General features: G+C 32.8%; 1 protein-coding gene across 1 annotated transcript in view; it reads right to left on the bottom strand.

The window, feature by feature from the left end:
* Nucleotides 1-3440: 3440 nt before the first annotated feature.
* Nucleotides 3441-22388, bottom strand: part of Smp_194720 (family S33 non-peptidase homologue (S33 family)) — a gene marked incomplete at its 3' end in the record, with an annotated part of 37154 nt that continues 18206 nt past the window's right edge. The window contains exons 10-13 of the mRNA XM_018798823.1: nt 13110-13145; nt 10966-11125; nt 5900-5951; nt 3441-3640 (exon numbers count right to left, since the gene is read on the bottom strand). Of these exons, the coding sequence (XP_018650673.1) occupies nt 3441-3640; nt 5900-5951; nt 10966-11125; nt 13110-13145 (448 nt within the window). The remainder of the gene's footprint in view (nt 3641-5899; nt 5952-10965; nt 11126-13109; nt 13146-22388) is intronic.

Genomic DNA, 22388 nt, shown 5'->3' on the forward strand with positions numbered 1-22388 from the left:
ACGAACTAGGTTTCGCGCTATTTAGTAATGGTCAACAAAGTATACCTGCAATCATGAGGCAATTAATGTTCCCTATCGGATCCGAACCTATGCCACCTAGCTTCACAGCCAGAAATGTTATCACTGAACTGTTTGGACTGACCTCCCGAACGACTGAGATATATTTGCAATTGATTGATTATTGAGTAATGATCGATGTCATGTGAATGAAGTCCTTCTTATTTTTGATCAAATTCAATCCACTAAGTTGCTTTATAGTGATTAGTCTAACAGACTCAACATCGCGTGCACTATATTGAGATATAAGGCAGTGATTCGTTATATTGAGTCACTGAAGTAGACCTATTTACAGGTCAGGTATATAGTATGGTACCATTTCATTTCTTAACGTTTTACTATCAAGAAAGATATGTAAAACGTTTTTCATCAATTTGAATTTACTATTAATGACAGTTTATTATGGGTATTTTCCATATGGTAATGAAAAATTGATATACGATTTATTTATTTTTATCTTAAGCAAATAATCAAACTTTTATTAGTTAGTATTGAATGACAGTAATATGATCCAGTAAAAAAATCGTTGGTTGAATTTATTTTCTCTTAATCTCACTCATTAACAGCTGCTCAACTTCGTGGTTTGGTCGGAGTTAGATGTAAACACCACCGGATGCCGGCTCAGTGGTCTATCGGTTAAGTGCTCTGGCGCGAGACTAGTAAGTCCTGAGTTCGAACCTCGCGAGGCGAGGTCGTGGATGCGCACTGCTGAGGAGTCCCACAATAGGACGAAACGGCCATTCAGTGCTTCCAGGTTTTCCCTGGTGATCTAGTTTCAATTGACTCACGCTTTCAATTATGAAAATACTAAATCTCCACAAAAAGCCCCTTCACTCATTATACACCAGTAAATATTATATTTTCCTTGTCCATTGAAATCCTTCTAATTTTTGTTAATTATTACTATACGATTTACCGTTCTTGAGTTATCTCCAGTCTATTAATTACTGCCTCCCACATTCACAGCCACATTTGGCTAAATCTTGTACAAATGTTATTTTCTATTTTATTGTACGATGTGGTCTGTTTGTTTGGTATATAAGCTCAGTATGCTTGAAATAAATGCTTCTTATTGCAGAGGCTATTATTGATGTTCTGGACTTGACTGGCTGGGCTAGACAGAAAGCAGGACTGATAAGTACTCTAAACTGCTCGTACAGGTTTCGTGTGTGATTGATCCGATCGATAATTCGCTGCTCTATAATTGGCGGCATCGTTACGTCATATATTGAGCAGGGCATGCAGGCCACAAGATATAACAATTATCTAATTGGTTTCTTCTTTTCAAACGTCTCATGTTGTGGTTATACTTAACGGTCGTCTAGTGTGTTGTATCCAAGACTTTCTATCAGTTTTTCGTTCATTTGGTGAATAAGTGCTTGATATTAGTATGGTTTTCATTAAAGATTTCATTTTAATCTCTTTTGATAATGTTTTTTCTTGTCAGCGTTATCGACGTCATAGGTATGAGAGCGTTTGTCACTTCCCGCTTCTTTATACCATATAATGTAAACTAGTTTAGTAGTGACCTCAGAGAGACAGCTGCTTGAGACTGATCACACACAGCCTTTTTGTGGGTTTTTTTATATATTACAGGGGGTTTTGTGGAGAATTCAGTATTTTCATAGTTGAAATCATGAGTCAATCGAAGCTAGACCACCAGGGAAAACCTGGAATCACTGGACGGCCGTTTCGTCTTACTGTGGGACTTCTCAGCAGTGCGCATCCACAATCCCGCATTCGCGAGATTCGAACCCAGGACCTACCAGTCTCGCGCCAGATCACTTAACCGATAGACCACTGAGCCAGCATCCAACGGTGTTAATGTCTAACTTCAACTAATCCACGATTTTTGAGCAACCGTTCACCAATTGTCCTGGGCTCGAATCTCGCAAGTGCGGGATGGTGGATGTGCACTGCTAAGGAGTCTCATAAAAGGATGAAACAACCGTCCAGTTCTTCCAAGTTTTTATATGTTAGCTGCGTACTTTAATGCCCTTACCGTTGGAAACGGATATCCATGTGGTAAGATAAGATGTAACGTTTTTACAGTCGACCTTTTCTAACCCCTTCCATCGTGAGATGGCAGGATCGCTGAGGGAAACATTTTACTCTGATCACACCACTGTATAGTCAACAGTACGACTTCACCATCAGACCTTGAGTTTCTGCTTTTAATCGTACCGTTCACCAACTGAGCTATCTAATATAGTAATATATAAAGAAAAAAGTATTCCAGCTCATATAGATCGGTTGGATCACGATGATAACTTCATCCACCCACCTCATCAACCTACCAGCTACGATTAATAGGTAAACATTCATCAACCCATTTAATTGAAAAAAAGTCTATGGTATATCTAATAAAAATAACAAGTAACAATAATCATATTATTATTATTAATTATTCTACAAATAAAATGTAACGTAAACAATAGATTGTAGTGTCAAGAAAACACAAACATAGAAATCATTCAAAAAGAGAAACAAGGTGAAAGATAAAAAAAGTAGTTGACGATGAATTGTATATACTCAGTAATAATAGTTGTAAAGCAAGATGATTATTATAAAATCTACAGTAAAAATACAATACAAAATGATTGTAATAGTAATAATAATAATCAACTAAAGATTTATTTCCATGATTTATAATCTTTTGTTCTTTTCTTTTTTGATTATAATTCAATTGACAATATAATAATTTGTAATGTTAGTAGTACTAGTAGTAGTAGTAGTAGTAGTAGTAGGTAGTAGTGGTAGTAGTAGTAGTGGTAGTAGTAGTAGTCGGTAGTAATAGTAGTGGTGGTAGTAGTAGTAGTTAGTAGTAGTAGTAATGGTAGTAGTAGTCGTTAGTAGTAGTGGTAGTAGTAGTAGTAGTCGTTAGTAGTAGTGGTAGTAGTAGTAGTAGTCGTTAGTAGTAGTGGTAGTAGTAGTAGTAGTCGTTAGTAGTAGTGGTAGTAGTAGTAGTAGTCATTAGTAGTAGTAGTAGTAGCGAAGAAGGTAGGGAAGAGAAAAGAAAATTTTTTCCTAGCTAATAAGTTTTTTTTTTTCAAAAAAGAAAAAAAACAAACAATAGAAAAATCATTCGGCCAAAAAAAATTGTTGATTATCATTATTATTAAGAAAGAATGATTTTTGTAAACTAAACAGGAAACAAAAAGGAAGCCTATTTATTAGTAAAGAAAAAAAGATTGAATAAAAAATAAATCCCATTCAGAAAGTTGTATTAATTATGAAAGAGGATTATCATTATTGTATATGTATCATGATAGTTTTTAAAGGAAATCTATTTTCAGAATAGTAAAGGTAGAATAAACTAATTATATAGGTAGGTATATATATATATATATCGATATATATTTATATAATGCTGAGTATAATAATTAAGCTTCAGTTTGATCTTCTTGTTCATTAATTGGACTATCATCTTGTATTAATCTACCAGTAGTTGTACTATATTTACGATTTTTATGAAATATACAATTTGATGCACCTTTTGGTTGATCATATTCTTCCATTGATAATGATCTATTTCTAGCTACAGGTATTGTACTACTCATTCGTCGACTAACTAAACCACCAGCTAAATATGAAAGAAAAAAATATATATTCATGTATGCTTTATTTATTACAAATGTAGGTAGTTATGATAATATTTTAACCTCCAAATGCCCTGGTACGGCCGAGAGTGGAGAGAATCCGCTTTCACCCCCGAAATGCTCTCACATGGCCACGCGAATATATAGCCTCTGCCAGGGAAGTCCTACTCATTGTTTTCTCGTACCACAGGTGTTGTTTACGAAATTGAGAGGACGAAAAGCGAATGTCCGACGCTGTAACCGGGTTGGTGGACACGCAAAGTCAACCTAGGGGAGTGGGGAAAACCCTGGTTCCAAACCAATGGAGCACATGGGCTCCAGTATCCTGAGGGAACAAATGGCGTATGAATCAATTGTTGATCACCGGCTACCATGTGACTGCGTTTCCTTACAATGCTCTACTGCCTTGTGGATCAGATCTTTAGGTCAAAGGCTCCGGGTGTGGCCCCTTAAGGAAACCACCTGTTTCGGTTTGGGCATCTGGGCAGTATCACAGCCCTCACACAAATTAGATGAGATTTGTATGGCGCATACGTATCTGGTGCCCCATTTTACCAATATTTATGTGTTTAATTAAATTAATTAGATTAACCTTTTGACTTTAAATCACTACATTTCTGATTCAATATTGAGATTTCAGTAACTGGGGGCATCATCGCTGACTACTTGTTTCATAATCTAATAAAAGAATTTATACACATTTTTTGGTCCTTAGTCGAATGAATACATTTTATTAAAATCACGTGCATACATATATGTAATCTATTTAGTTCATAAGCAGTTAATCAGGAAGTGGGAAGCACAACATATCACACTTATTTTACATTTCATCAACATAGGAAGTCGATAGTCTCCAAGACTTTGCGTCATTCTCGTAGTCTTAGTGACTTCCATTCAAATGTTTGATCTACTTGAAGAGTTGTTTACTTTAGTGTGTTATCATCATAATAAGTACTCAATATTTCTTGGATTTCCTAGGAATATTCGTTATTAAAAAGTATGGAGGCTCATTGTGCGCCTTTATCGAACAGAAAACATAGTGTGTTACTTTTTAATATGAAGCTGTATGTATAAATCTTCATCAACTGAGGTGGTTGGGACATGTGCTACGTATGCCTAACCACCGCCTACTTTACAAGAGACGTTTTATGGTGTAGGAATAGGCTGGAGGGAAGCTAGGGGTGGCCAGACTAAAACATGGCGCCAGTCTATGAAGTCACTGACAGTTGGACTGCCATGTTGTTAGGTGTAGACCACTTGGTTGTGGTCCGCGTGATCATCATAATTAATGGTTAAAGACTTTGAATAGCATGGATGAAAATCGTTTGCAATAGCACAGGCGCATCTATTCTTTGTCTTCCTTCAAATTCTGAGATCCGGAATTTCTCATAACTTTCCTTGCTTTTATTTTACTAATTTATATTTTCTTTTTGAATCGTATCTTCGATGCCTAATCTTTCCTATTACCACTGATACCGTTAATATCTCTACTATTCTGGGATATGGCCTGATAACTTCAGCTCTCTATGATAATGGGGTATGACAACTTGGACCAATGTACATACGTACATGTTCTACATTATTACTGACTGACTCACAGTAACAAATCTTAAAACCCCTTTTATAATTGTGTTAATCATATAGAATAATGATCCAACAACGATTTGTAATTGCTAGTTTGAATAAATGTCTTACAGATGATGCCATCATATTTATAATTAATGTTCTCATTTTGTATAAAACAAGATAACGATACATGGTAATCCTTTGAAGTCATGCAACTGCTATATTTTATTTTGAATTAATGATCAACTGGTGACTTAGTTGATAAAGCAATGGACTTTTAGTCAGTAGGCCATAGGTTTAACGCTTGTTCTGCATGTTTTTGTGGAGATTTGTGGAGTCTGGTACTATCATCATTCTAAGGTGTCAGATATAAAGAATTAGATGACAGAAAACTCTATCGCGATATGTAGTCATTCAGACTAATAACCTCATCTCAAACTGGTTTATGAAGTTCAGTCAAGACTTGAAAGAACAAACAAAATGAAAGACGACTACAATTCAGTGATCAAACAGTATTAATAATGTACCATAGAAGTAAAGTGTAATATAAAACTGAGTATATAGCCAAGTACAAAATATTATTTAGAATTCCTAGAATTAAAGCTTACGTAATAAGTGTTTAGAATTACTTAAGGTGATGAATGAATCATTACTGTAATATTTATATGTATACTTACCTAAACCTAATCCTTGGATAAAAAATTGTAGAGATTCGGCAACTTTTTCGGGCTGAATGGAAAGTAAAAAAGATCTAGTTGGTTTGATTTTTGATTGAAATAAATATATAAATATTCATAATAGAATACAAAGACAATAATTACATAAATGTTGATTTTAAGAAAATTCATAATCTAATGTAATGATAATCGTACAGTGCTTGGTTTAGCAAGATTGACCAACTGATATCAAGTTTGAATAGAAATATTCTCTGTTTAGCGGTTAACCGGTGATCTAAATTATCCGATCACTAGACTGGATCATGTTATGCCAGATACGTTATTCATGAACAAAAATTAGGGAACCAATCATATTTAAGTCCACTAGCCACATATCAATGATAATTTATTGTCCAATATTTCGAGTAAATCTAATCTGGAGATTTAAAACTAAGGAAAATAGAACGATATTTTAAATGAAGTATAGATCTAGGTTCTACATCATTTGGTCAGTAGATCACATGGAACATAAAACCTGGTACATATGTACATTGGTTTAAGCAGCTATACTAAACGATCATAAAAAATTTGAAAATAAATTCCAGAGTGGTAGAATTACTGGCAGTATGAGTTACAGTAGAAAATGTTAGCTGTAGAAAACATAATTCAAACCTCCAGATGCGATAGATAACAAAGAGTGAATGCCCTGCACCATAGAGACCGATTGCATGCTACATTGACTAATATTTCCAACCAGTGTCCAAAATTATCGTGCCGACCCTAATTACATAGTTTATACCTATCAACACAGCTTGAAATAGCAGCTAAGACATTCATGAACTTGTGCTACATTTTTCGTTTAGCGTCTTTACACTTTCTTACAATCTAATCTTACCTTAGACACCATAGCTCATTGAAACAGGAATTGGTCGGACATACGTGGTACATGTTTCAATTCGCTCAGTTGGCGGAGGATCACAACGTCATCAACTGATTTGCCACTCTTACCTAGTACCCTACTGCTCATTCCATGGTCGGTATATATGTGATAAGTGCTTCAAATGCATGTAATATTGAAAACATACAACGTGGGAATGTCTTTGAATTTCAAAAACCATGAGATAATACAGAGAAAATATCTGGACAATATACAAGCCATTTTTAGGTAAATGAACAAATGGCTCAGGTCACAAGTGATTCAAGTTGTCAAGACCTTAATTTATGTTGAAATTCCGTTAGACACTAAATCATCAGACCTGATGAGACTTTGAAGTTAAGTAAAATGATTGACGTACTTTTTTTTAACTACTTCACTCCTGTATAATTAAATCATTCATATACTTGTAAATCATTGTATAAATAAGAATATATATATATACATATCATAACCTTATCAGAACTAATGACAATTAATCTTAATGACTTATTTAATAAACGTTTTTATGAAATTTATGTTTATCATTAGTTTTTGTAAAAACTTCATAGAATTAGGTCATTACTTCAAAGGGGATTTAAATAATTACAAAATCATTATCAGAAGAGTTTTTTGTGGAGATTTAGTATTTTCATAGTTGAAAGCGTGAGTCAATTGAAACTAGACCATCAGGGGAAACCTGGAAGCACTGCTTGACGGCCGTTTCGTCCCACTACGGGACGACTCAGCGAGATTCGAACCCAGGACCTACCAGTCTCGTTCCAGATCACTTAACCGATAGAACACTGAGCCGGCATCTAACGGTGTTAATGTCTAACTCCAAACAATCCACGATGTTGAGCAATCGTTCACCAATTGTCATCAGTGAGTTTCTATCTCACAACAGAAGTAGTTTGAACTCCACTGGTCACTGCTTCTCACTAGAACCCCAGGATTTACTTCTCGAAGTCAGTCACTAGTGAGCATATGATTATTATTATCAGAAAGGGTTTTTTGTGGAGATTTAGTCATTGACTCACGCTTTCAACTATGAAAATACTAAATCTCCACATAAAACCCTTTCTGATAATAATTATTTAATTTTTAAAATGATTCAATGAATAAATGACAAGTAGAATATCGACTATATATATACATAGTTATTGTATATTTTGTACTGTAATAACACCATATCTATTACAGTGAAATTAATCTGAAATTACTTTTAGTTACCAAACCAATAACTTATCATTCATTTATTAGGTTAAGGTTGAATGATATTCATCTTTAAAATTCAATTACTTTCAATGTAAAACAATGGTTATTTAATATTATCAGTGATTATTTATTGTAATTCAAATGCCTCAATGTTATGATAGTTGGGTGACTGTATGAAATTAGAAAGAAGTCTTAACAATTAGTGTTGCTGTTAGTAGGTAATTGTCTACATGAGATATCTGTAATCATGATGAAACTAATAGTAGAAGGAGGTTTCGAATCTATGTCACTCAGCATCACAATTAGTTATGCTATTGTAGTGAATGAGAAAACGAGTGGGGACAAACGAATGTATTAGACATGAAAATTACAGACTATCTCACTGAAATCTGACAACCATGCAGCAAACAGTTAATTTGCAAACTGTCAATCAATCGTCTCAATCTTGATCGTTACTTTTGCAAATATCAGCCCATAGTCTCTGATTATTATTATTCGTGCATTTTCATATCAATAGCGTTTCGCTTCCGTTCTTTCCTCATCGATCTTCTGCTGAAATACATTCTCTGTCTGACCATCGTTATATACTACTTGTGTGGACATAAGTAGCCCATGCCACACTATCACTATGTTGTTCAGTTTCCTAATAGTTGGCAGCTCTCGAGAATTCATCTATTAAACATTCAGAAGATGCTAAAAGACTGAAAACATTTCATTCAATCAACATTCAGTCAAAACTTAGCAAATATTTCTAAAGAACCAATGGATTATGTGTAACACTCTGATTGGATAACTTTCCATATTATTACTGTCTCAAGAAACTCCCTGGATGCCAGGGTCACTTGTAAATGTATAGGCCCTCCTGCTTTCTGTACATAAATTAATTTTGGGGGCGAAGCTTCTGTTCGCATTTCTCATCTTGTATATTCTGTTTGAGTTGCAAGTTAGGAGAATTCTGGGGAATCGATGAGTGTTTAGGAAGTCATTATCAAGAGTTTGAGTACCCGATATATCAGTGACCTACAGTAGAATTAAGACATTCATATTGATTGATATAATATTTACTTCTATTATTACTACTTTGACTACTCAGTGATCATTCTCTAAAAGATTTAGACTTTAAATTTTGCCGTAATATGCCAATGACGACTCTTACAGATAATGTAATTCATTTGATATGGAGTTTCATGTGGTGAATAATGAATAATATAGAACTATAATGAAATATGAACAGATAATGTTTTTATTTCATGTTGAAGACTATTATTAACCAAGTAAATCATTCACAAAAAAAAGACAACTAGAAATTCTTATCGAATGCAATGTAAGAATAGAATTGTAATTTATAATGAAAAAAGAGACAATTTGTTCATAAAGGATTTTTCGTATGCTCTGGAGCGAGACTGGTAGGTCCTGGGTTCGAATCTCGCTCTCGAGGCGGGATCGTGGATGCGCAGTGCTGAAGAGTCCCACAATAGGACGAAATGGCTGTCTAGTGCTTCCAGGTTTTCCCTAGTGGTCTAGTTTCAATTGGCTCACGCTTTCAACTATGAAAATTTGTTCATGCAATAATGCTGTAATGGATGTTTGACACGTTTATTACTACGCAGTTAATGCATATGATTAATATTCTTCCAGCATAGTATATATATATATATATACTACTATGAGAGTGGATCGTGTTGATGTACTCTTACATCAATAAGTTAACCCCTCTTTTTTTCCTGTAGAAATATTAATTTAGAATTTTCGAATAAGACGATGAGGAGACAAAAGACGTCTAGTATACACAAAATGTTTTAAATAAATAACTGTTAAATATCATTTAAAAAAATAGGATGTTTTCTCCTTTTTTACGAAATTCCTCCATCTCCTCTCCCTATATGTGCACATTTGTAGATGTATTTAGGCAAATATTATGTCGTTGTTAATGAGATGATTTTCTTTTGTAATTTTAAAAGATTATAAAATATGTAGTTTTTAGAATGAAGCAATTTTTGTTACTTACTTGGCTAACAATGGTTTGATAAAATTGCATAGTGATATATGAGTAAATTGCGAATAAATAGAATATTGATTTAATTATAATGAGTATGATAATACATAGATTTTGAGAATACATCAGATGATCTCTAACTGATTTATATAATATGCATGTTGTGTAGTTTGCATCATGGAATTATCTCAGTTAAACAGATATTGAAAATCAGGATGCATTAGAAAGGTGTTTTGTTCTAATACAGGACTCAGTAGTGCTCATCCACGATTCCCCAGGATTGGGATCAAGTACCTTCGGATACTGACACAACATCTCAAATTGATTTAAGTTAGAAATGTAAATCACTGAATTAAAACTGATTGGTCGAAATATTAAGCTCTTGAAGCGAGAATCAGAGGTCCTGGGTTGTAACTTCAATGAGCTCGCAAATGCTCACTGGTCAGAAGCTTAATACTGGGACGGAACAGTTGTCGAATGCTCCCTTGCTTTCAGTGGTTGCTTATTAAGATTAGTCTATGATGTAAACTATGAAATTCAATAATCTTTGTTTCAGGTTGTCTAAGTGTATGATCGTCAGTTCACCAGCTGTTGTGTGACATAGTTTTCGTCTAAAAATAAATTATATTTTTCTCATGGAATCTATTCGACTTATGTGAAGCAATAAGTTGTCTGGGATGAAATTCCACAGGGAGCATCAGTTACCTCGTTGCTGCAAGTATTTATTACTGACAAGTACCAACTAACACGAAACGTAGGTCGAAAGTTACCTGTCGACTACCTCCAACTATGTAACATCAGTTTTCCTATAGTTATACATAGACAAACTTACTATTTAACATTTGTTGTATGAATGCAAGGAAATGATATCATTTTGTCATATAAAGAAGTTATTTTCAAAATAAATAGGTCTATTTATAACAAATTCCAGTCTTATTATAAATACAACATAAGCCTCACCTGTTCACTTAATACATTTGCCACGTTGTCTAGTTGAATCAACTCCACTTTACCTTGAAGATTCGGATCATTGCGTACAGCGGATAGAACAGCATTGTATAGACGAAACACTGTATGATTATGTGATGCTAATGCACCGGTTAGAAATAGAACGGGACATCTAGAAACATCAAAAAAGTGGCAAAGTTATGAAACAGTGTAGATTTGTTTAAAACAACCGTAATTCAATCTAATTATACACTTCCTGAAAATAATAATGTGGATTATTGGATATCAATTCAGAATGGTGTGAAAGCGACGTAATCTCCAGGAGATTTGAAGTTTTTGGGAAACTCAATAGACATGATAGTTTTGTCAGGATTTAATAAAAGATAGATAGCTAATTTCGAAAATAGATTGCATAATATGATAAATTTAATATGAAATTTAATTCATAATAAATTAATTCGGAATAATAGTTTAACTTGGGTGGTAGATAGAGTGAGGAAAGTTTTGGTTTTTGTGAAAACTGTGGGTTGTCAATTTAGTATTTGGGTTGTCCCCATTGTTAGTGTTTAGAATTGAACTCTGACCAACCGTTGCTTGTGTATGTACATCCTGAATAGATTGTTTCAACATAATCATTTGTCAAAAGTTTAATAGAATGGATAGATTGTAACTAACAGCCGATCACACTATTCACATTTGTCCCAATTTAGGACTGGTCAGCGAAACTTACTTGAATCGAGTTCTAATATAAATATCAAGACTGCGATATACAGGTAAATCAATATGATGAATCCAAAACATAATGAAATACGCTCCCTGTATTCCACCTCTAGTCCTAATCCATCTATCCTATACAATCATGACGGTTCACACAAGTTTCTTTTGCATAGATAATTCTGGTTTCACATTATACATGTTAGGCTTTCGTTCACCTTGTGAAGGAAAGTATATTTTAATCTGACTATATGCATCTGTAAAAGTGTCTATAAATAATACTGTATTCTGCAATAAAATTAATAGAAGCTGTTAACCTTAGAAGCCAATCTACTGAAATTAAGTTAATTTATCCTAGTGATTCTCTGTTAGCAGTAATGGTATAAACAAAAATACTCCGGACCCTATATAATACCATCAGATTAATTTAAATGGAGATTTGTGATATTTTTGGATTATGATTTAAATTAGAATCCAGGACGCACTTCTAATATTTTAGAGCTCGCTAGGTGAATGTACCTGGATTCAAGTACTAGTGTTCACATTAACACTCGAGTCTAATATTCATCACTTCAAACATTAAAGCATTATTCATCAAGCTACTGAGTCGAGATAGCTACTGACCTATTCAAAAGGTAGTCAGATATTTGTAAGTGTGATATTTAGGACTGGATTTTATTGGTCTATACTGTGGTTTCCTACAACAAATTCTTTATATACGAAATCAGATTTACAACAACAAAATGATTCTATTTTTATCCTATTAAAAATTAATGAAGATTAGAATGAAAGAAACCAGTTTATCAGTTTTACACCTGTGGTTACTTACCATGTATTTCATAAGTTAATTTAACTATTTATACTAGCATTGTAAGCAAAGATGGATAGTGGCTAGCAGTGGAATCCAACACGCGCGTTTCGTCCTATTTTGGACTCGTAAGCTGGATTTACCTGCATCTCAGAGTTGATATTCACTCTGGGACTAGCGTTTACAGGTAATTGATCTGTGGATAATAATGTTTAACTTGAGTAAAACAAATTTATATAAGCTATCATAGGTGTATTGCTATTGTAAGCTTATTTATAAAATGTTTTAGTGAATAGATTACACAATAAGATCATTTGATTTGCTCATTCGTTTAACATTGATACTAAGTGAAACGTTGAACATCATCACTTAGATACTAATGAATGTTTTAATCATGTGAAACTTGATTCTACATTAGAAGGCAAATATAGAAATTAGACTAAAGTTGTAGACATTTTATTTCATTGATTCAGTTTGACTTATACTTGGTCTTTTCATAGTTGAAATCATGAGTCAATTGAAGCTAGACCACCATGGAAAACCTGGAAGCACTGCTTGACGGCCGTTTCGTCTTATTATGGGACTCCTCGGCAGTCAATAAACAAAATAACTAACTATTAATTATTCAACTTACCTTATTTGATCGACATGTTCCAAGATTTTTGTACGTCTAAAATTCATGTATAAATTAGATAAATTGATTCATTTGATATTTTGTAAACCACAAGATTATACAAAAAAAAGAAAACACATTTTAGAAATGAATATAGTTCAATAAGGTGGCTATACGGATATGATTTACTATATCAGCCAACCTTCTAACAACATTTTGAACGTTACTTTGCCTGACTATCTAAAGAACTGTAAAATGTATGTCAAACACTCAATCTGGGAATATTTAATTAATTCCGGTCACTATGTTTCACCAGAATCCTCATTTGAAATCAATCTTATAGTTAAATGGATCAAATCGAAAGGAGTAAAAATTAAAAAAAAATAATGTACAACAGGGTCTCTATATGTTCACTAATTCAATCCCAACTTTTCCATACAAAAACAGTTTGTTTAATCTTCCATTCTACCTTAGTCTTAACTATCCTTTATGTCTTCAATAATCTACCGTTGTTTCACTCCTAATTATTTTCTCACGATTACTGATTAACTATCATTTTAACATTCATTTAATCTCACAGTTTAAACTACATACTGATCTGAGGTAGACAATTGTCACTCATCCACAAACTATCTTCGTCTCAGCATCTTTCATTAGCCATTCAGTATTCGCACAGTTTTCTTTGAATATGTGATTTCGATAGGCTATTTATAGCACAATATTACTTTAGTATTTTTAAAAATTACACACAACACACTTTTGTTTTACTATAGACTACTATTTTTAGTAAATAAATTGACTATTGTACAATTTAACAAAATGAAATAGTCGAAAAGATTTTCTGTGTTGAGTTGTCTTTCTTTTCACTGATACAATAGGTTTCTTCCTTTGTTTGAGTAACTGTCACTTGAACACAGAATCAAAGATAGTATTACAAATGTACACTAGGACAAACCAACTATTCACTACTGTTTAGTTTTCAATGGTACCTCAAGGTGAAATCAGTTTGTGACGAACACTACTGAGAAATTAAAACGATCTTCACGAAACTCCACGATTCAGCTTCCTTAATTTTTATTATTAACATTGAATTGAAAATGAAGTAAATATGATTATCTGCATAATGTCATTTACAAAGACTTATAATAGCTTACATCTTCAGTAATTAGTAACTTTAATTATATTCTACTGATAAAAACAAAAGTAATGACAAACAATGTTATAGAAATATTTATTTCTGGCTTAAATTAGATATGAAAATACTAAATCTCCACAAAAACCCCCTTCTGATAATAATAATCATATACTCACTAGTGACTGACCTCGAGAGGTAAATCCTGGAATTCTAGTGAGAAGCAGTGACCAGTGGAGTCCAAACCACGTCTATTATGAGATAGGAACTCACTGAAGACAATTGGTGAACGGTAGTTAAACTTCGTGGATTGTTTGAAGTTAGACATTAACACCGTTAGATGCCGGCTCAGTGGTCCATTGGTGAAGTGCTCTGGGACGAGACTGGTAGGTCCTGAGTTCGAACCTCGCTGGCGAGGCGCGGTCGTGTATGCGCACTGCTGAGGTAGTCCCACAATAGGACGAAACAGACGTCCAGTGCTTCCAGGCTTTCCCTGGTGGTCTAGCTTCAATTAACTCAGGTTTTCAACTATGAAAATATCAAATCTCCACAAAACCTATCTTCTGATAATAAATTAGATATGTAAATTACTTATAGGAGAGGTATATTACTAAAATCATATCTACTAAATTAAATTTAGTTGAATTTCACCTTCAATGAAATGTACTTTCTTATTCTGTTCCATATTCGATGATCTAATATTTAAAGAATAAACGACTGTGTATTTTCTAAGCACATAATTTTTGTTTTTAAAATAGTTGTAATAAAATTTTGGTAAAGGGTTAATATTGTGAAAAAAAAAGTTGATCAGTCAACCACTGAAATCTGTGCTATGAACTAACTCAGTTCGATTCAGATATGCAAATATACACTGTTTAGTGAACAAAAGTTCTGTATTTAAACAAACTGGATATGAATAATAGAATATTCAAAATAGCATGTATCTGAAATATATAATCCAAATATAATCAATTAAAACTGTCAGTAAATCATATAGGTAATCAAAGTATTCACTGGAATAAGCCAAATATATGATTCCTTTGAAGAATTAAATTATATAAATATGATTGTTAACGGGAACCGATATCAATAGAAGCATTGTGAAATAGATGTCACTGTATAACTGTTTTGGACAAATATTTGCGATGTTATTGGAGATCCAATGAAAAACTTTGGGATGATCCAGCAAACAGGATACATTTAGACTACGAAGTGAAAATCCATTAGCCTATTTTTCCGAACCCATTTGTCAACATTGACGACCAGTTAATATGAATGTCATAGTCTTACAAGAAGTAATCCACAGTTCGACTAGTTTACTGACAACTTCTTTGACACTAATTCTACTTAGCTAGATTTGTAATCCTATGGAGAGTATTAGTTGCTTTAAAATCATTGATAAGCCTTGTTGATGCGTCCATTAAGGGTGCAACCCAGTTTCAAGGTTCCCTTCCAACTGTATCCAACCAATTAATATGAACTTTACTTAATTTGTGATATAGATTGATTTATTATCCTATTTCATGAGTGATTCTATCAGCTAGAGCTTCTTCTTAGAATGTCAATAGATCTATTTTAAAGTTAATCACTTGTGAGTTTTGGTGACTTCGTAAATAATTCATATAATTTGAAAATTATTTCTATCAGGAAATACGAATCATTCATCATTTGAAACGTTGTCAGAAACTATAGACTTAGCCAAGAAATAACTCGTTTCATTTGACTCATTATTTGTTTATCTCGTGATAAACTCTCGAAGTTCCAATGGAAAGTTATGACTTGAGAAATTTAATAATTTTGACCTTACGAAATATACCACTGGTAACATTGGATGATGATCTCACTATATCATGAATTAAAAAACACTTGAAAGTGTATATTCTTGAATTTTTACTCAATCGTTCAAAGTTATCATGCACACCACATAACTAAAAAGTTCTTCAATTTTACCAGTGATAAGTAACAGGTTAACATCGCTAAGAAGTTTAAAAGGTGGTACATAATATCGCCTATTGATTATATTTGGTTTTTAACACTAAACCATCTAAAGTTAGTTCATATTGAATTAAACTATTTTTCCACGACCAACGAGGATATATTTTGATACAAGTTTTATAATGAAATGTGTCAACAATTAATACTAACCAAATAGTTTTTAGTCAACCAACAGTATATCCATCTATTTTGTCAAAATTTAGTTTCTCATCTTTATATTAAAAATAGAAGTCAATATGATGAAATAATCAAAGGAAAGGTAGAAAAAAACTGAAAAAAACGAATTTCACTAACACATCATTTGCAAAACTCCTATTTAGAAAATGAATGAACCGTTTCTCTGTAGATGAGCACTTTCTTGTTGAAGTATTTGTACGCATACATAAGATCAATGTATACTTGTGTTTATGCACATACATATAGAAGATTTCTACCATTATAATTAAAAAATCACGGAAAATAATAAAAAAAATAAAATTATAATAAAATATTTAAAAAAAAAGAACATTGAATGTTTTCGTAGTTGAAATCTTAAGTCAATTGAAGCTAGACCACCATGGAAAACCTGGAAGCACTGGACAGCCGTTTCATCCTATTATGGGACTCCTCAATGGCAGTGTGCATCCACGATCCCGCCTCCCAGGATCTACCAGATTTTTTCAAAAAATACCACCCTGACATAACATGAGCTTATTTGAAATGATTATAGTTTAATATTTCATATTCAAATATATCTAAGTATAAAAAAACAAACAAACATTTTCACCTTTCTTTAAGAATATATAAACTGAATAGTGAAAAACATATTTACACTTATATACAATAAGTGTGTTTATATTTAAAAAAAAATTGGAATAATCAAAATGATACAGATTTATTTTATCAATCGGTCAAACTTAGGACAATGAAACAAGTATTTTTTGTTTTTTCCTTTTTAAATTATTGTTAACAATTGAATTGTAAACAATATAAATGATAAAAATTTACTGAAATAAAATAACTTGATGAGTCAACAAAGATGTGAACGGTTGTTAAACTTGGTGGATTGGTTGAAGTTAGACATTAACACCGTTAGATGGCGGCTCAGTGGTCTATCGGTTAAGTGCTCTGGCGCGAGACTGGTAAGTCCTGGGTTCGAATCTCGCTCGTGAGGCAGGATCGTGGGTGCTCACTGCAACCGAGGAGTCCCACAATAGGACGAAACGGCCATCCAGTGCTTACAGGTTCTCCCTAGTGATCTAGCTTTAATTGACTCATGATTTCAACTATGAAAAATACTGAAATCTCCACAAAACCCCTTCTTAATTCTAGGTGTAGTAAACTCGGGCTTGACTCCTTATGGAAGAGGAGACTCAAACTTAACCTTATCTTCTTTTTCAAAATACTTAATAAACTATCCTTCACATCCAACCAGGCGATTCAATATGCTGAAACTTCACATTACGACATTCGTAACTCCTTGTCTTTAGCGAAACAAACATATTCTAGATCTTCTCTCTATATGAATTACTTTACCTGTAAGTTTTCTAGGCTCTAGAATAATCTACCACAAACTATCCGTACGTTAAATTCTCTCCCATTGTTTTTTCGCCCCATTAATGCATATTTCTCCTCTGAAAATGCATTAAATGCTCTAGCGCCTGTAAGTGTATCTTACTCCACAAGTGAGATTATCGGAACTTTAAATGTTTAACCTCTTACTTGCTATCATTGTTTTGTTGTTCCATGCTCTTTGCTTTTGTCTTACTTTCTCTAGTTGTAGATAATTATCAATAACTCGCTCTGGCACTGGAAATAACCTTACAGAACAACGTTCATAAATCATCAGGCTATCCACTTAAGAAAAAATTAAAAGTTCCCTGGTGTTGCATTGGCTTGCCGTGATATATGCCATATATAAACTACTTATCAATTACTAAACCAGCAAACATAAAACTTTCTCATATTTCATGTTTGTTCTCTACATTAAATGTTGCTTTTTATATCAATCTGATCATGCCTGTAAACTGGTGTGAATTCTGTAAATATTATTTTCAGAATATATATTATTATTATTATTAAAGATGTACAGTATGATAATATTTATTTATGTATATATTATGGATTCAATTGTTTAAGGTTATTTATAACTTATCTAGTGTTCAATAAGTCTATTACATATTGCTGTTTTTCATCAGTTTTTAAAGGTTATTTAATGAATGAATGATGGACGGATGAATATTGGAGTGAATATTTCAGCAAGAATTTCATTCCAAGTATCTGTTTCCTATGAATACGTCAATGTAACTATGTATAATATACCAAATGAAAATGACAAATACTATGAACTACTAGGTTCTAAAATCAGACCATGAATGATACATAACATTCAAGTATTAAATTCACTTAGTATTACTTGTTTGAATCTTCCCATTCATGTTTAGGACTGCAACTGGTCAGTCTCTAATTAGTATATGTGCATACTGTGCGTATTTCCTCGATATAGCCTTAATTCACGAGCATTATAAGCAAAGATGGATAGTGGTTAGCAGTGGAATCCAGGACGCGCGTTTCGTCCTATTTGGCAATCTGGACTCAATAGCTGAGTGGATAACGTGATGGCGTTTAAAGCGAGGGTACTGGGTTCAAGTCCCAGAGTGAACTCTGAGATGCAGGTACATTCAGCTGACGAGTCCCAAATAGGACGAAACGCGCGTCATGGATTCTACTGCTAGACAGTACCCATCTTCGCTTACAATTCAAGTATTAACTATTTACTCACTAAACAAACAGAAAAAAAGGTCAAACGGGTTAGATACAATAAAATTGTTAAACATTAGAACAAGTTGCAGATAATGTTAACCATTTAATCAGATCATCAACTGTTCATAATAACAGAATAAGTGTTTGAAGGCAATGAATTTTAATAAACAATCAATACTATTTACAGAAAATAAAAAAGAGCAGTCTGATAAATTAATAGAAGGAGAGAAAGAGAAAGGTGGATAGAATGAAGAAAATAAAGAATAACATTTTAGAACAATTAACTAATGAAATCTATTTTCAGATCAAGATGATCAAGATAATCTCTGATACGTGAATGATCATGTTGTTTTTTTGTTTACATTCTCACGGTAAATAGTGATAATGATGGTATACTTTTTGACCTTATATGTATATATATATATATATTCATGATTAGATCTAATAATCTAAACTTAAATAAAATAATCAAATGGATATGATTTGATTTGGTTCAACATACGTATAAATATACAATCCGCGGTTTAACATGAATATAGTGGATCATGAGATTAAATAATAATAATAATGACGATAATCATATCTTTATTAAATCTTAAAGAGTTGACATGATTGATGGAATTATTCTATATCCGGTATACAATGATTTGTAATAATCTATATAATATGACAAAATTTTATAATTGAACCTTAAATTTGGACAATGTCATCTGAAATCATTGTCAATATCTTATATTATGAAAAGTTTTAAACTAGGAGTTGTTTTGTTGATACAAAGTGTTAGAGAATTTCTTAAGAAAAGGTTTTCCCTTATTTTGAAGTTCTGTGATTTCAGAAGTAGTTCAGTTATTATTCTGAGGTACAAAATCCATGATTATTTCATGTTTAAGTTGGTAATTAAACAGTCAAGTCAGAAAAGAAGCTAAACAATACCAAAAGGATTCATTTTAGGTGAGAGTCATCACTATCATGGTTGGAAATAGCTTAAACTGTAGACTGGTCTCCGGATTCATCAGTTATAGACACACATGATATCATCTGGCATTCAACTCAGAGCATACAGGCGACCATGACATATTTACATCAAAAGGTTTTATACAGCACGATTCTCACACACCGTCAATGATGTTTTTTTCCCAAAGTTCTTGACAGGTTTATTTCACAGGTTACATGTTCTTATTCATAACTAATATATATTTTCATTACTCAATATTTCCACTGCTGATTAACAGTTTCCTTGAATAATTTACAATGCGACTATTTAACTGACTAAGTTTCGATATAAAACTATCAAGTTAAGTCTTAAAGTTTCAGTGTATACGTATACCAAAGAAAACGAATTAACATGAATTTTAACACTACATACAATCATAAGAAAATGTCTATTTAAAACCGAATATTGACTATTCTTAGAATGGCTTTAAATTATCCCGTTGCTGGCATTGGCGATTGGATTTCGGTCAATCTTGGTTGATGTACGTACATTCAGTGCGAAGTGTCGCGACATAGCCATATTTTTAACAAGTTTTTATAGAAATGATGTATTGTGGCTAGGAGTGAAAAAATCATCATAATCATTGTACAAGTGAGTGACTATTTGGACTCAATAGCTCAGTGGATAACATGTTGGTGTTAAAAGCGAAAGCTATCAGACTCTGAGTTCTGGACTGAGTATCACTATAAGATAGGTATATACAGTTGACCAGTGCCAAATAAGATAAAACGGGCGTCCTGGATTCCACTGCTGACCATAACCCATCTCTTATATAAGTATTGTTCAGTCTCTTTATCTGTGGAGTAATATAAAAACACTTAATTGTACAAACATTTGTTTCTAAACAACTTCTTAACTGAAATGAGAAATAAGCGTTATCATTTCAGGTTACAAAACATTTAGTTATAGTTTAAAATATTGGTTATCTGATGGAAAGAATCACGTTGTAAAGCTTCTCTTTGTCATTGTTCAGTTACCAACAAGAACACTGGTGGGGACAATCGAATGTAGTTTAGCACAACCTTACAGAATATCTCATTAAAATATGAGAACCATACAGTAAACAGTTAGTTTGCAAACTAACAATCAATTGTCTCAATTTGACTGTTTCTTCCGCAACTATCCGTCCATAGTCTCCGATTAAAATTGTTCATGCATTTTCGTACCAAACACGTGCCTTTCCCGTTCTCTCTTCATCGATCTTCTACTGAAATACATTCAATGCCCGACCATCACCATATACTACTTATGTGGATATCAGTAACTCACACCACAGTAATGGCTCATAAAATTAATTTTCGTTTATACACAGTAAAATGGTAAAATTACACGTTAAATAACCGTATTTAGATTTAAGAGTTTACTTGACAAAATAGAAGTATACCACAAAAATTGAGTTAAATGAGGAGAGTGTTCCAAACCCTTATTTATTGGTGAAAACATGTCTACATGTATCTCTGATCAATCAAGATAATCAACTACATCAGATCGACCATAAAGCTGGTATCTGATGATTAAGAGATATAACAATGATGTCACTTCTTCACTTGAATCAGAATAAACCTTGAAGTGTGAATTCTATATCGTATTAGGATTATTTTTGTTCAATCCAGGGATTACTATTTAGAGAAAACTTTTAAGGGTCTAAAAGTCAACTGAGAAGTTAGTTTGCTGAAGTTTGTACACGTAAACAGATGTAACGTTATGTATCATCAGAGTAATACTGTAAAATCATAACGATAGTTTATATTATAGTGAAACGTTGTTCGATTGATATTATTTGGGTTTGTAATTAGAAATGACCTGAAAAATGACAGTATATTATATAAGTCATTCAAAATAACTAATTTAAATTTTGCCGCTGTCATTACAAATTAAAGGATACCGGTGAACTAATCGTATTCTTAGTTTATTTTTTTGAAAAAAATAAGATCAAAGATGTTTAACGAGGTTCCAAAATATAAAATACTCAGTAAACTCATATACATATGTATATATTCTGGGTATAGAATAAAAATTGTGGATAACACTACAGTTTAAATTCAGCCGAGTTTACCGACAAATCATTGGAATATGCTAGTGAGATGATTCTAAACTATTCAACTGAGTAAATTTAGTTGATAAAAACTGGGAATAAAGAAGGAGTGATTGGTACTCTTTTGTTTTATAAAACTGGCTCTCTAAGCTCGATGACTATATATAACAAACAAGTTAACCTGATTTTACTAGAGAACATTATGGAAGATGTTCTTCGCTCATCAGTTTGTGAATGATGAACGATTGATGCTCAAGAGTGATTTGAGTTTAAGTAAGCTACGATTGTAGCATAGTTTAAGATTGATCACAATAGAATAGTTTCATTCACTTTCTAACCTAATTTATTCTTTTGGACTGTAGTTTTGCTTTCTGTAAAGTTGAATTACAGCTAACACTGAAA

Source organism: Schistosoma mansoni, chromosome 3 (assembly GCF_000237925.1).
Source record: "Schistosoma mansoni strain Puerto Rico chromosome 3, complete genome".
Lineage (NCBI taxonomy): Eukaryota > Metazoa > Platyhelminthes > Trematoda > Strigeidida > Schistosomatidae > Schistosoma > Schistosoma mansoni.